Source organism: Diprion similis, chromosome 14 (genome assembly GCF_021155765.1).
Source record: "Diprion similis isolate iyDipSimi1 chromosome 14, iyDipSimi1.1, whole genome shotgun sequence".
Lineage (NCBI taxonomy): Eukaryota > Metazoa > Arthropoda > Insecta > Hymenoptera > Diprionidae > Diprion > Diprion similis.
This window is the reverse complement of record NC_060118.1, coordinates 12798288-12813485: the sequence shown is the minus strand read 5'-3', so window position 1 is coordinate 12813485 and position 15198 is coordinate 12798288. Positions and strand designations below refer to the sequence as shown.

Here is a 15198-nt window from a genome sequence, read left to right as displayed (position 1 = left end):
CCCCCTCCCCCTCCCCTTCGCCCTCGCCCTCCTTCCCAGGAGAAAAAAAAAAAAAAAAAAAAAAAAAAACTTAAAATAAAAACTGCAAGACATGCGTTCGTGCGTCTAATGTAAATACAACGGTATATGACTGGGATTTGATTGGCGTTGGGAGGAACGGAAAAAGGAACAGCCATGCGAACACTGCAGACTGCAGATGGATTATAAAATTCAGTTACATATATACGATTCCTATTTCTATATTTTATTTATTTGCTTTTTTTGATTTGGTTCTCGTTACAATTTATCAATTCACTTCTGATCACTAATTCAGCTGCAAGCCACACTACGTTGTTTATTATTATTATTATTATTATTATTTTTAATACGTAAATTATATACGTGGAGCGTAACAACGATGTAGAAGTGCATATTTTACATAATAACTATCTAACTTATATATTATTATACGCGGTATAAAAACCGTGAAATATGTGTGTGGATTTTAGATGCGGAGGTATACTATATATATACTATACACGTGACATGATAGAAAATAGAAAATGCATTAATTTATTATAATTTTCAATTTGAGGTGAAGAAAATTTTGGAGAAAAATTTTCCTCGAATTGTATTTAATTGAAGTCTGCTGGTGAGTTGAAAATTGCTTCGAATTTAGTTTGTTTACAATGAAAAATCGTTACCTAACAAAGGTACAGGATTTATTTGTAACAACATTATAGTAAACGGGGATCGAAGGAGAAGTGACTGGATGATGTAGAATGACTTTTGCGTACCTACAATTTATTTTGTAATATAGTTACCCACGCATTATACTATAGGTATGATATATTATATACGCAAGAATATTATAAATACGTAGAAGTTATAATTACAGTAATTATATTATTCTACACGCTACAGGGAAGGAAATTTCAAAGAGCATTGCCTATACATGCGTATTGGAAAACGAAAGAAAACTCGTTTACGAATAAATAAAACGTTTTGTAAACGAGAAGAAGAAGAAGAAGAAGAAGAAGAAGAAAATTATTATAACGAGGTGGAAAAAATAGTGATAAAAATTAAAAATTTACCGTCAATTCGATACTCAAATCAATTAGGGGCTTCGTTATTTCTTTCCGAGACGATATAGGAATACGGAAAATATGTAATAAAGAGAAGTTCGTGAGCGGGAATAAAAACAACAATAACAACAACGATAATAATAATAATATGGTAGGTACGTCATGCAGGGAGGAAAAATTAGCGAGATGAGAAAATTGAAAAATATTACATTTTATAATCCACGCGCCTCTCTTACTCTGTGTCCGTTATTATTATCATTACTGTTGTTGTTATTATCATTATTATTATTAATTATTTATTTTTATTTTTTAATTTAAAGAAAAAAGACGGTTTTCATGCCAGCATTATTTATTCGTTTGATCCGCAAGCTGAGGAAAAATGTGAAATATATAAAATGAATGAAAAATAATACTGAGATTACTGATAATACGAGGAATGAAAAATGAATCCAATAATTTTTTTTTTTTAATCGAGATCCAACCCTGATCCAGGATACCGTTAACATTTGATAATCACTGATTGAAAGTTGTACTAATAATCGTTTTTGACCCGTCAGATAATTAGGCACACATATATATACAATGCATACTCCTATAATACGTGAATTATTAATTTCCTTTATACGCAATTTTATTTATACATATATATATATTTATATATATATATATTGTATAATTATCTATACACTTGATATACATAACTAGTCTATTATACCTACATCTACCAATTATTATATATATATATACATATACCTGTATGAAATGCAGCCTATATAAGTATTTACATTTTACCTATATTATTGTACACCGTAACCTCGATTTTTTCCAATTTACACTAATAAGGCGAGAAAACAGCTGATAATAGAAACTAAAATTGATATATCTTATCTAGGTGAAAAATAAGCTAACGAGAGAAACAGTATCGTAATAATTCATTAGCGATTAATGACTTGTGGATAGAATTTTTCTAGCTCAACGTTGCATTGCTATTACGACTTAACATCAGTGACGTTTGTTAAAAATTCTACCTTAGTTTACATGCATTTTTATTTGTTAAACAATTATTGGGGAAAAAAAAGTGAGGAAATAAAACCGATACTTTTTCTGTGATTAACTAGGTTAGTTAATCGGTAAAAAAATAGTGGGAAAAAAAATTGTTTAACTAATAATTTATTTCTCGTCGTATTGATCTTCTATACAGTTGCAAAATTTTCTGCTTCACCGTGTTAGGTAAAACTTAGTTTGTATTTGTTTAAATTATTAAATTATTGCCACGTTCGCTTTGTTGAAACTTTGTTGTATGTATAATTATTGTACATACGTAAATTATTATATATTATGTGCCATACCTGCGGCACCTGTCGCACCCTTATTAATTCTTACAATGTTATGTCGATGTTGTTTTTAGCGGGCCTAAGAACTCACAATATTCTACGTATTATACATACACACACACACACACACGCATGCCTACGTATTAAATATTTATATATACATATACATATATATATACGTATATGACTTGTTGCGGTTAATAACGCGTAACGATTTTCTATATAAATTCAAAAACAAACTCCAGGCGCTATTTGCACTAACAAATAAATTATATATATATATATATAAATATATCGTGTAATTAGTCACGCTGACGTAGAAAAATTGGCCGATTATCGTGGAGAGGAAATTTTTTTATCTATTTCGTGAATTAATTTTTCCGTCGCGTTGAAGGTTTTGTAATTAAGCTGGTATTTTTACTAGCAGAAACGACTCACTTAAAGAAAACATATAAACGTGTTTAACGAATTGCTGGAATTTGAGCTTTTTTAGTCATTAAATTACACTCATTATTAATTATTGTGTAATATTAGAAGAAAGTTACTGTCAAAGAAATTCATTCGGATCCTCACTGGTAGTAAAAATTTAACATCGCGAGCGTTAGGTGGGATGCTTTTAAAAATATGAGAAAAGAAAGTGAGAATGGAAGAAAAGATTAAAGAGAAATGAATTAGGAGAATCATTTAAAAGCGGTGGTCAAAATATGAAGCATGGCATTTATTTGATACACGCGATCAATATAATTATCTGTAATTCTACACGCCGATTATTGTGATCGAGGAAAATCTTGAGTAAAATAATTTTTCAATCACTGTGAATTTTGACTTTATCGTTTTTTACTTTAATTCTGAAAATTTTTACAATCAATGTATCAACGTATCACTTCAATTTTATATATCTCTATAAAACGAGAACGAAAAAAAAAAGGAAACAACAAGGATCGATTTTACGTGGAAACTGTAATACATCCTGATGCAAATGATAAGTAAAAAAAAGAAAGATTTTCTGTTTTAATTCAACGAGTAATCAAGAATTACAATATTATAAACGAATATATATATATACACAGTAAATGAATGGAGAAGAAGAAGAAGAAGAAGAAGAAGAAGAAGAAGAAGAAAAAGAAAATACGTTAGAAATGATTTTTACCTCGAAAAAATAATCTTTGGTTAATTAAAATTAACTTTAATTTAATAAAAAATAAAAATTAACTTCCCAGCAGGACATTGCATTGCATTTGCAGCCTGCAACCCATCGCATTTTTTTTTTTTTCTACAGGTTAGAGATGAGTAAATTGAAACAAGGCTTTGCACTATACCCTCCAGTGACACACGTCACGAGAGGAAGGACGTTTCGCGTTAGGCTAGATTGATCACGTCGAATTTAAAATTCAGATACAGGTATACATTATACGTTCGTCGCGGATATGAAAGTGAAGTGTATTATACACGGTGTGGGGTCCATGACTATGTAAGCGGCGTAGGTACATAGACAGATGCCTACATGATGCATAATTTATGCGCTGTTTGGGGAGAGAAATTTCGTAACACCGAATCTATCGATTTAGCCAGACGTTTCAGTCAAAGTAAGTAGGTGTAAGAATATTGCGAGAGAATCATTCGATGGTTTCTTGAATTCGACGCGAGAACGGCAAAAGACAAAAATTCCAAAACGAATTTACCTCTCCCGTGTATATTTTTTTTCTTTCTTTCTCTGTCTCTCTTTCTCTCTTTCTCTCTTTCTCTCTCGTTAAATTTTCCATTACTTATTTGTTACACGATTATACCAACGTGTGTAAAAGTACACAATAATTTTCAAAAACAATGATATAAACTATGTGCTTGTAGCGGAAGTGATAATACATAGGTGATTTCGAATTGTACTTAAACATGAACAAATATATTATATATATATATTTGATATATATATATATATATATATATACATATATATCAAATTAATATATGAATACATAAACGGCGAGGTGAACTATATATTGCAATTAAAGTAGAAAATTGATATTCAGGATCGATCTTGTAATATAATTTTATGTATGTGACCTATATATAATACATATATATATATACATATATATATATATATATATATATATATATATATATATATATATATATATACATATGCATACATGCATAAGTATAATTGCTTTCATTTATATTATATTACACGATTAATTATTACCTACAATAAACGCATTGATAAGAATTGAAGAATATTTATTACGGTTTTCTCCGTTCAACAAAAACAAAAACAACAACAATACACGTGGTGATGTACATTCAGATATTATGCCTATATCTATTCTACATACAATATATGATTTAATTGAGCAGTACTACATATGCATATGTACCCTATTTATTTAAAATAAATGCCTACGTCAAAACGTGTATAAATGAAAGAATTTCTTAAAAAAAATACGAACACACAAATTCCCTTTGGTATAGGAAGAGCGATGAAAAAAAAGAAAGTTTTCTCCCCCACAGTAACTAAATATGTTCAATTTTAATTTAGCTGTATAATACATGTTTGCTTTTTCTCGTGCAAAAAAGATGTGCCACACAGAATTAAGCTCGTATGTTTCATCTTATTCTCAAATAACAAGTTTTAATATAGGGTGAAATTTGAGTGAGTAATTTTTTAGGCAAATCTCGGTTCCCCAGCCCTTCCATAATTTAATTTTAAATTCAAACCCGCGCGGTTCTGAGTTTCGAGTAACGAGCCGCAAGATGGCGGCTGGTCACGTGGGGCGGAGGATCGATAAACGCGAGTGGCGTTCTGTGTCGGTTCCCTAATCCACGTCGTGTTTGTCTCCTTCACTGTTTATTTACAGTTACGCGTTCGAGGTTGGTTGACGCACGGTCGTTTGGCGCAGATATACTTTACATGGTAATATAGTCAGTGGCGGGTAATAAAACGAGAATTTGCATAACGCCGCAGAGGGGAAAAAGAGGATAAAAAAGAGACGATCCTCGTCGTCAAATCTCGGTAAATAACTGAAATGGGTAAACGATATTACTGCGACTACTGCGATCGATCCTTCAAGGACGACCCGGAAGCGAGAAAAAAACACTTGTCGAGTCTCCAGCATTCGAGAAATCGCGCCGAGCATTACGACCGGTTCAAAGGTACGACGAATCATGACTTCAGCCGTAAATTATCCTCTTTCAAGCTTCAATAATTCATTCATTCTAATTACAAACTCATCGATTTTCAGACGCAGCCGTAATCCTGAAGGAAGAATCGGCGAAAACACTCTGCAAACGCTTCATGACTCAGGGTGACTGCGCCTTTGGAAGCGGGTGCAGATTCTCCCACTACACACCGCACATGATGTGGGAGCTGGAGCAGCACGGTAAGGGATGAAATCGATCGACGATCGACCAAGATTCAACGTCATCCGCTCTTTTCAGTACTCGCAAGGGAACGGCAGAGCCTGCAGGGCGCGGATTTACCGCCGCTGGACTCCGAGGCGATCGAGGATCTTCTCGAGGGCGCAACGGAGGCTGGAGACCAGGTCCAAAGGAGCTTCGTACCCCGATGGAACTACCCCGTAGACCTTCAGAGCTTCCCCAATCTGCCGCCATCGCTGTGGCCAATAACGTCGGACTCGATAACGGACACGAATTTCGGAAAATGGGGTTTTTAGCCGATCGAAGGACGAAACATGATCTGTGATAATGTTAGAAAGCGTGGTGATATGGTGTGCCTAGGACTGCAGCGCTGGACTGAACTTAAGTAAGTCGTGTACCAACGGCGCCAAAATACCCTAGATCGGTGGTGATCAATTGTTGTGAGGTTGAATCTGTGTGGGGGTAAAAATAACTCAAACCACAACTGTACACGATGGCATTACCGAGCCAAGTAGCGTTCACCAGAAAAAATAATTCCCTAACAATATAGGGATTTTTTTGGGCAGTTGGTACACATCTTACTTAAATACTTTAACCTCGAAAAAAGGGGCGTGTCGTAGGAGCCTAGGCACACCATGTATGGACTACATACACTCACACCAGGTTAGAGCCTCAATAAACTCGCTTCTCGTTAATCGTCAATCTCTTCATTACCGACCGGTAAAGTTCCGATACCGCGCGCCTCTGGCGGCGAGCTCCGTTCGGCAAAGCTCGTCAATCGACGAAGTCGAGCCGATCCGCCTCCCGCCCCACTTCGTTGAGCACTCAGTCGTCGCCCGGCGTCGGGTAAACGCAGACTATAGAATCGCTCGACAGGCTTTCAGAGCATCGAGCACGCCGCAGGAAGTGTTAAGTTCGCATAAAGTTCCGAGCTGCGGATTAAAGCATCTCCGGACGGTAGCATGGAACGCAAGGCTGTAAACGGCCGCCCCGAGCACTCCGCAAGCTTTTTTACCGCCGCCTGAAAGCTCGCGTGTTTTAATATCCGCGACGCGAGTGCCTGTGGACTCTGGATACTCGTTGCCGCCTCTCTCCGGCTCTTTTGGTGAGTTGAAGATTGGTTACTTGAATCGCAGGAGGAGAAAATTGAGACGAGAATTCGCGAAGGAGGCAAAGAAGGCGAAGAAAAACGGCGTCATTCGAGGCTCGCGCCTCGCTGGTCCCACCGACCAAAATCTACTCTCGACTCGCGAAATCTGGCGAGACACGTTCTATTCGCTCGTTCAAATTTCCTGCCCTTCGGAGCCTGTGGAGCGGGGACGGATTTTCTATTTTGGAACAGCTGCGAGGGGCGCCGGGAGAGGAAGGACAATGCACCGTCGACTCCTCTCACGTTCCTGTCCGTTCTGCGTGCTTACGGCCCTTCCTGCATCTGCGGCTTACATTGTCCGTTATTGTCAGCACGCGTACCGGTCAGTAAAGGGCAGTCGAGTTGCTCGCTCTGCGTGTCTCGCGAGTCCGAGGATCGATTTCTGCGCCGATTTTCACGCAGGGTCATTTTACTCTACGCATTTTTAGAGGAAGAAAAATAGTTTATAAGGAAAAATATTTCGCAATTTGGTTATTTAAAAACAGATCTGTTGACCCGATATTTGGTTCGTTTATCTACATTTTTATACAAGTATCGGTAAGCTTGAGACAAATTTTTTGCACGTTACTTCCACAAGTAAGAATAAAGTCGAGGAAATCCAAAGATTGATGAACTTCTGGGCATATCGTTAATACCTTTATGATCTTTTCCCATTCTGCTCGAACAACGATTTATTGTGGTGAATCGTTCTGCTCCGTTTGAGATTGAAATTAAGTTTTAGAGACGTGGAAATCATCGATCATTACTCATTCAGGCTCGTTTGTGTTTGTTTACCCGGATTGTTACACTATGGTCAGTCTGCATCGCTGCATGACTGGCGAAATCGTTAACGATGAAAAATGAAACGCGGAATCATTCACGATTCACTAAACGCGAAGAGAGGGTCTCAATGGATAGAGATAAAATCTAACGCCGACCTTCTGCAGAGCTGGAAATCAGATAGAGAAAGTCGGGGAAACTGTGATAAAATTTTCGAAATGTCTGTCGAATGAATTATTCTGCAAATACAGCTTCTCAGCACGCACCAATGGAAGCATGTTCGCAAGAAATAATTCATTAGTGATGGACACTGATTTTTTTCATTGAAAAATGTGCAAAGAACCTGCAATGCAACAAAAAAATCAGGGAATTCCAAATGTCGTTTCTTACGGCTACCCTGAACTTTGCTACGTTGTGTTGTGTTAAGACTGAAAATAGTTGGGAAACTATAAACTTTATAACCAGAATATACACCGCGTCTTAGTCACCGGGTGAAAATTATTGTAAAAATAGCTAAGGCATAAATAGCGATTGAACGGCATAAGGTGCCTCTCGAACCCCGAGTGTAATATATACAAACGTATTATTAGGCGATAGGTTCCTAGGCGTGATTTTTAACAGAACATAGCCAAAATGTATAATATAACTATTATACATGTATATATAGTATACAAAGATTTTTATCACCATCGCATGATTTTTGCTTGCGAAATTCAAACAGAGAGTAATGAGAAAATTTTTATTATTCAACTTTTTTATTTTCTCTCTCTCTCTCTCTCTCTCTTTGCTCGATTTATTTTTCATCCTCGTATCTTAATCTCTGTTTACGCAGGCATTACGAGTCTTAACTTCGGCTCCGCAACGACACGCGAAAGATAAAAATTCTCTTCTTCATCTTAAATTCGTACATCGTGTACTTTAAAGGCCCCCGTGACCCGAACCGCGATGATAAGCTTGATCGTAGTTAAACGTGTATACATATAACAGACGTGTAGATATGTATAATAAACACAAGTGCGCGCCTGGCTTCCATAAGCCGCGACGTTTTCGAGCGTTATCGCTTTTGGCACAGTTCATTGATAGCCGGCTAGTTGCGCACCACGTGGTCGGGACTGCAGTCTTCCATGTTTCATATTTTTCCTTGAACTCTGCACGGTCCCACGTATTACTCATTCGCATCCAGGGCATAAATCGCAATTACATGATTGACGGTCGATCAAGTTTTTTGCGCGCAAATTATCGCCCGGCGACTGATAGATCGTCGAGCTCGCCGACGTCTGCACATATACCAAGGAATATATACCTACGGACGCGTTGTTAAAAAGCAAGACGTGTCGCAATGCGATATGTGTGTGTGTGTACGGCAATTTAAAATAATTTATTTTCATTGTCTTTATACGGGCATTCGTTACGTCATCTTGAAACATCTCTCCCGCCCTCCTCCTCCTGATATTGTACGCTGATGGACACGAAGTGTGTGACGAGCCTGCAGAGGCCCACACACTATCATACAGCGTGAAATAAACCGTGTGAAAAACTGCCCAATGTGTACCATGACGCCCACGATCGCCTCCTGCAGCAGCCTCAGGAGCTCAGAAATAACGGTCTGATAAAATTAGGAAAAATCGCAACGCTGCACCGGCGATGGACGTGACGTAGATGCGATCGTTCGCGATTTGCGTCAATCGAAATCAATGATCGGCGAGCATTTGACGGATCGAGCAAATCACGCTGATACTGCAGTGTCAATGATAAATACGTTCCAACTGTAGTTTAATAACTTACGTTGCAATTGTAAGACTGGTTTTATCGTGCGAATATTAATTTCAATATGTTGAATAATTTATACATATAAAACACTGTTGTAAAGTTGTACCAGCGTTTGGTCAAAATAGAATAGAATCTGAATGAAAAATTGTCGGAATGTGGCTGTATTTTATTTTTTTTTTTTATGTACCGGGAATTCCGACCCTCAGGAACTCAGATTTGAAATCATTTTTGATCTGCATAACCGGAGCTTTTGGGAAAATCGCGAAATTTAACGTTTTTTGAGTTTTCCTCAAAAACTGCTATCGACAGATGAAAAATGACTTTACCATCGTGTAAACTGGAAAATTTTACATCGACTTATATCCTCATATGTCGGAAACGGATTCGGATTAACAAATTAAGAAAGAAGAAATTATTTCACTAAAATTCCCCAGATACCGTCTATAAGTAAAATTTCTTTTTTCTCAATTTGTTAATCCAACTCTGTTTCCGACATATCAGAACATAATTCGATGTAGAATTTTCCGTTCTTCACTATGATCGAATCATTTTTCACCTATCGACAGCAGTTTTTAAGGAAAACACAAAAAACGTCAAATTTTGCTGATTTCTCCATACGCCGGTTCAGACTCGAGTTCCTGAGGGTCGAAATCCCCAAAACTCTGAAATTCAGCAATATGCCGAATACTTTTCATTCATACCAGTTTTCACTGGACGTCTACACGTGCACTATCTGCACAGGTATAGAATAACGCATACACACTACGACGCCCTATCGCGGGGCAAATAATCAAGAGACTTCTAGCCCGCGTAATCGTGTCACAAATACACAAGCTTCTTCGAGTGGTGGTACAAGAACCTTGCGTAGGTATAACATAGTCGATGTGCATACGCATCGCGTTCCGTGGAATGCCCGCATTTTTAAAACGTTGCAAAATTTACACCTAGAGAGTACTTGTTACATGAATTACAAGTGACACCACAAGGCAGACGTACGTATATATTAGCCTTTGTTTGTACAATCTCATGCGCTCGTTTTTGCATCTCTAGAACATAGTCACCTGAAGAACGGCTGTATATCATTACATGCGTGTTATAAATTTGTCAGAAAAAAACTAGAAAAACTTAATTACCGCACTAGGCTTGATTATTATTTCTTTTTACTGGAAAAGCGAAATAGCGTGATTTGATTAGGAGAGTTCTAATGATATTGAGGAATTTTTATTGCTGGCGATAACCACTCGACAAAGTTTGAATGAAAATTTTCAAACCGTTTTTTACTACCGTTTCGATTGACAGCGCGTTCAGTGAATTCCCTCTGAAATTCAACCGCAGGTCAACGAAACACATCGGCACAAACCTGTACGAAACGTCTAATCGCATGATCTCAATTCTTTACGAGTATGAACTTAGTATAACGTTACTTTAACGATGCGTGTTTAGGAAGAATCGTTACCTCTAAGATTGTTTGAAATTTAGTAAACCGTGATAAAAAAAAAAACTAGAGAAAAGTAAACTTCTCGAAAGTCATTCAGAAATTTCACGGTAAAGATTCTTTCCTCTGAGGGGTTTCGTTACGTTAACCTTACTAACTTCAGCCTCGTAATTCTTCCGCACATAAGCAACGACGACGACGAAGGGTCCGTGTAAAGCCAGTTTGTAAAGCAGCCTGTGCACGATACAATAATGAAATGTAAAAAATACAATCAGTAGTTCTCGAGCCGGCATACAACAACACTCGTTGAACGACGACGACTGGTTCTTTTGTCACCCGGTGCACGTAGCTGTTCCGAAAGGCCATCACCGCAAGGTCGTCTCGAATGGTTACGTAAGAGTGAATGCGAGAAAGACAGAGAGATAGAAACACACCGTTGATGTGTAGTCGTGCCGTAGGAAAGACCGCCATTATCCAATGATATTCGGTCTTCACTGATCGCCGCCATGTTCCCTCTTTACTGGAAGAGCTCTGGAAGCTACACCAGTCACTTGACAAGCCATGCAGCAGACCATGAATGCTGCAAATCATCCAACCCCCGTGAAGAAGTCCCTCGAGTGAAAATTTCATTCTGCAAGTCTTTTCTGACCTCCATTACTCATAAGTCCAGCCTGGTTATACCTGCTGGCCTACCTATAGGTACCTACCTACCTACCTACCTACCCAGCTAACGACCTGAGAAGACCAGGGACTACCTGCAGCCCTGGGAATGAGGCAGGAGGATCATATTGGAACCACTTCTGGTCTGGTCTCTGGTGCTGGTGTAAACGGTGGGCAATAGTAGACGGGGCAGCCCCGTCAAGAACCGAAGGGTAAAGAGGAGGAGGAGGAGGAGGAGGAGAGTGGAATGACTGCGGCATTCCTTACACGCCGATGAACCTGCAGCCTCTGAGAGCGTCTTTACTTTCGTTTTAAACTGTTATACCTACCTACCTACGGCACATTGTCTTTTCCCATCCGTGAATAATAAATCTTGATCGTTATGTGCATGGAATTGCTTAGTAGTCGTGTGATCGATAACCGCTGGTGAATGACTCCAGGAAAATGCAATGGGGTAGAGGACGAGGACACGTATTGTAACACTGGACATCCGTGCAAAAAATTTTATTATAAAAGGATAGATTATTTATATTTTGGAGCGTTTTGCTAATGTGTATATACGTAACGATTGTTTGCTATTAATCTCTTTGGGACCGTTCATCCGATTGATTTCACATTGCGTAATGGCTCAAATTGCTCTCGATGGTATACATAACTGTTTGCGGTTTCCATTTCGACTATGTATGTAATCTAGGCGGAAATTGTAAAGAATTTATGCTACAATCAGCAGTATGGAGCTTTCTTTGGAGTTGGTCGTCGAAACCATTAGACCTACAAATATGGTGAATTTAGGTCTATGCAGAAACAGATAAGGAACAGCTTTAACCGAATACCTAATATACAATGACGAACGTGCGGAGGAACCGCATTCCTGACCAACTCGTTGTGACGATCTTAACTGGGTTGCGTAATTTACACCTGAATCTACTCGTCGTATCTTATCCGTCTATCGATCTATTCACGTCGATTCGTCATCGCCTATTCCCGCGTACCTTACTTATCCACCTTCACTACTTACACTACGTTATACCTACAGGATTTTGCGGTAGGTCAAGATATTTAGCGATTTCATAATGAGTATTCCAAAACTATATATTAAACGGGAACAACAACGTTAATCGCATTCCGGACGGAAGATCTGCAAACTAGGGAAAAAATTTTTCGTAAAACCTGAAGCAAGTAGGAAAATATTCATTAACATAAGGTATACACATAACAATAAATAAAAAATATTACAATAATTGATAGCGAGCTCTAAATATTTTCCTACTTTTTACACGTTTTACGATAATTTTTTTTCCAGGATTTGTCACAAATTTTTCGAGTGATAACTTTAACAAAAAACGAGAAAAGTTATAAAAAAAACGAACCGCCCTGCTACACGCATTGCACTGCAACGTGTGTATACGTAACGTTTGTTTTCCTATTTGTTCTTCTTGTTTTTGTTCAGACATACGTGCACACAAACATATCAAGCAGCCGCTACGCGACCGCCTGCCTTCCTTTTCACTCTCTCGCGATCCTTCAAGCTTCCAGCTTCCAGCTTCCAGTTTCCAGCTATTCGCACTCGCGTGATCGGCGTTCATTCCATTCCCGGATGACTCGGTTACGACATTTTACACACCAACGTGCGTGTTTATATTATACCTGTACAAACACGATTACTATACACGCCAACTCGAGTTCCAACTATGTGCAACTTGTATGCCTAATTCTGCCTTTTGTATTAAGTATTTTCCGCAAAATACCAGGACGATTACACGCTCTGGTCTCTTGTGTAAAACAGTCATCAGGGACGTAACTTTTGATGTAAACTTTCAGCGCGAAAAAAAGAGACACACGAATATCGGGGAGCTTGTGTGACAAACACGAACGACTCTAATTTCCAACTCCGACTCTTTATCTCGCTTAGGGTATACATATACCTATGCATGCATGTATGTACCTATATGGCTCGAATTAAAACAAACATGCCAGCTTATCTGCAGTCAAACCCCATCCAAAGCTTAGCTGTATCAGCATTATACTGACGCAATTTTATATTACCGGCCTACAGTACTACAGAATGCGATACACGTGTTGGATATATGTTCAAGTTCATTGAATTCATTCAGTTTTCTTTTGAAATTTATTACTTGGCATATTGTTGTTTTTTTGTTTTTTTTTATCAATTTTTTGGCACACGAGGATCCTGCAGAATTATTTCATTATTTTTTTGTACTTTCTGTAATAGTTTATGGTTAGCTAAGTAACAGTGTAGTTGAGTGGCTGTATCAGTTATAAAACACTTCTTCAGAGTGCCCTCGTCTCTATCCAGCAACACATCGACGCGGCTTATCTCAACTCTTAGAAAATCATCCACCAACTACTCTAGTCCTAAAAAAAAAAAATGAATATTATATGCACATACGTAAAGTGCAAAACAATAGCCAGAAACGCGTTGGCAATTCTTACTCGTACAAGCTATCCATCGACTGTTGCGATGCGTGGACAGGGTCGAAATGGTCAGAATACTCGTACCCAGCACCTGGCACACCTGCTCAGGTTAACACATATGCACCTTTGCGGTGAACCTGTCCAATGGTTAAACCTACGTGATGCGATCTGCATCGAGTACCCGTTCTGTAAACCGTTCGTTTACAATATCCAGCAGCGTGTAACACTGGCATTCGAGTTGTGCCTCACGAAGTTCGCGCGCGATATTGAAAACAGAACGAAATTTTTAGTTTCGGATAGTGAATCGAAATAAAAATGACATTGTTAATGGCAAATTGGCATTTTTCAAACTTTTTTTTAATATTCAACTTGAAAATATGTCTATATGAATACGATTGTAAATGAAGATCAAATAAAATAAATAAATTATACGTCCTTTTGGTATCAGGATCGCGATATTTTTCAGTTCACTTTCCAACCACGACTTGTCCCTGTAAAAACTAAGCCTGAAAAAAATATTGTTCAGATTCTGATTTCAATATCGTTTTACTTACGCTTTGTTATCGTCGAGGAAAATTTTAAGTAAAGACTCTTTTAGGTACGTAATAGAAAGCTGCTAGAGTCTAACGGGAGGTCAAGTGTATATCCGATGACGTGTAAGGGCCCGGGATTTCCTCGTTAGCAATCGGAGGGCGTATGAATGCAGGCTTACATGTATTTACATGTATACCCAGCACACATTCTCTGCGTAGGTACACAAAGTATTTTACCATGCACAGTGACGCATCGAGCTGCTCATCGCATTTGTATAAAGGGGAGTGCGAACCGAACGATTGTTTTATTTTCAAATAAATATATAAGCGTGGTGCCGATGATTTTCCGGCGTAGGAATAACCTCGTCACAGATCATCCGTGTGTGTGTGTGTGTGTGGGTGTGTATAAATGGTAGGAAACAAAGTGAGAAATAAAAATTGAAAAAAAAAAGAAGAATAAAAGAGCGGATATGTGGTTAAATCGACACACACGCACACACACACACACAGGAACCTCTATGACACGAAGGTGTAGCTCTGCCTCGGGGACCACCTACGTATCATTATTATTCTCGTCTGATTTACAAAAACGGTACCAAGCTATCGCCCTCGCCTATGCACATACATATATATATACATATATTAGTTTCCGCCATGCAGGTTTACGGTAGAACAGACAGGC

The 15198-nt window shown here is 38.2% G+C and overlaps 2 protein-coding genes across 3 annotated transcripts in view; both read left to right on the top strand.

Moving 5' to 3' along the window:
* The first annotated feature begins 5252 nt into the window (after positions 1-5252).
* LOC124414522 (zinc finger matrin-type protein 5) overlaps positions 5253-15198 on the top strand; it is a 28648-nt gene continuing 18702 nt past the window's right edge. Inside the window, exons 1-4 of one of the 2 annotated variants that reach the window (XR_006930040.1) lie at positions 5253-5548; positions 5638-5775; positions 5834-6099; positions 6437-6457. Coding sequence is in view for 1 of the 2 variants with exons in the window: in XM_046895479.1 (XP_046751435.1) it covers positions 5422-5548; positions 5638-5775; positions 5834-6069 (501 nt within the window). In the remaining variant the exon portion in view is untranslated. Of the gene's footprint in view, positions 5549-5637; positions 5776-5833; positions 6341-6436; positions 6458-15198 lie in introns of those variants that run through there. The other variant, XM_046895479.1, reaches the window with a different exon arrangement.
* Positions 6594-15198, top strand: part of LOC124414521 (pleckstrin homology-like domain family B member 1) — a 28891-nt gene continuing 20286 nt past the window's right edge. Inside the window, exon 1 of the mRNA XM_046895478.1 lies at positions 6594-6878. The gene's annotated coding sequence lies outside the window, so the exon portion shown is untranslated. The remainder of the gene's footprint in view (positions 6879-15198) is intronic.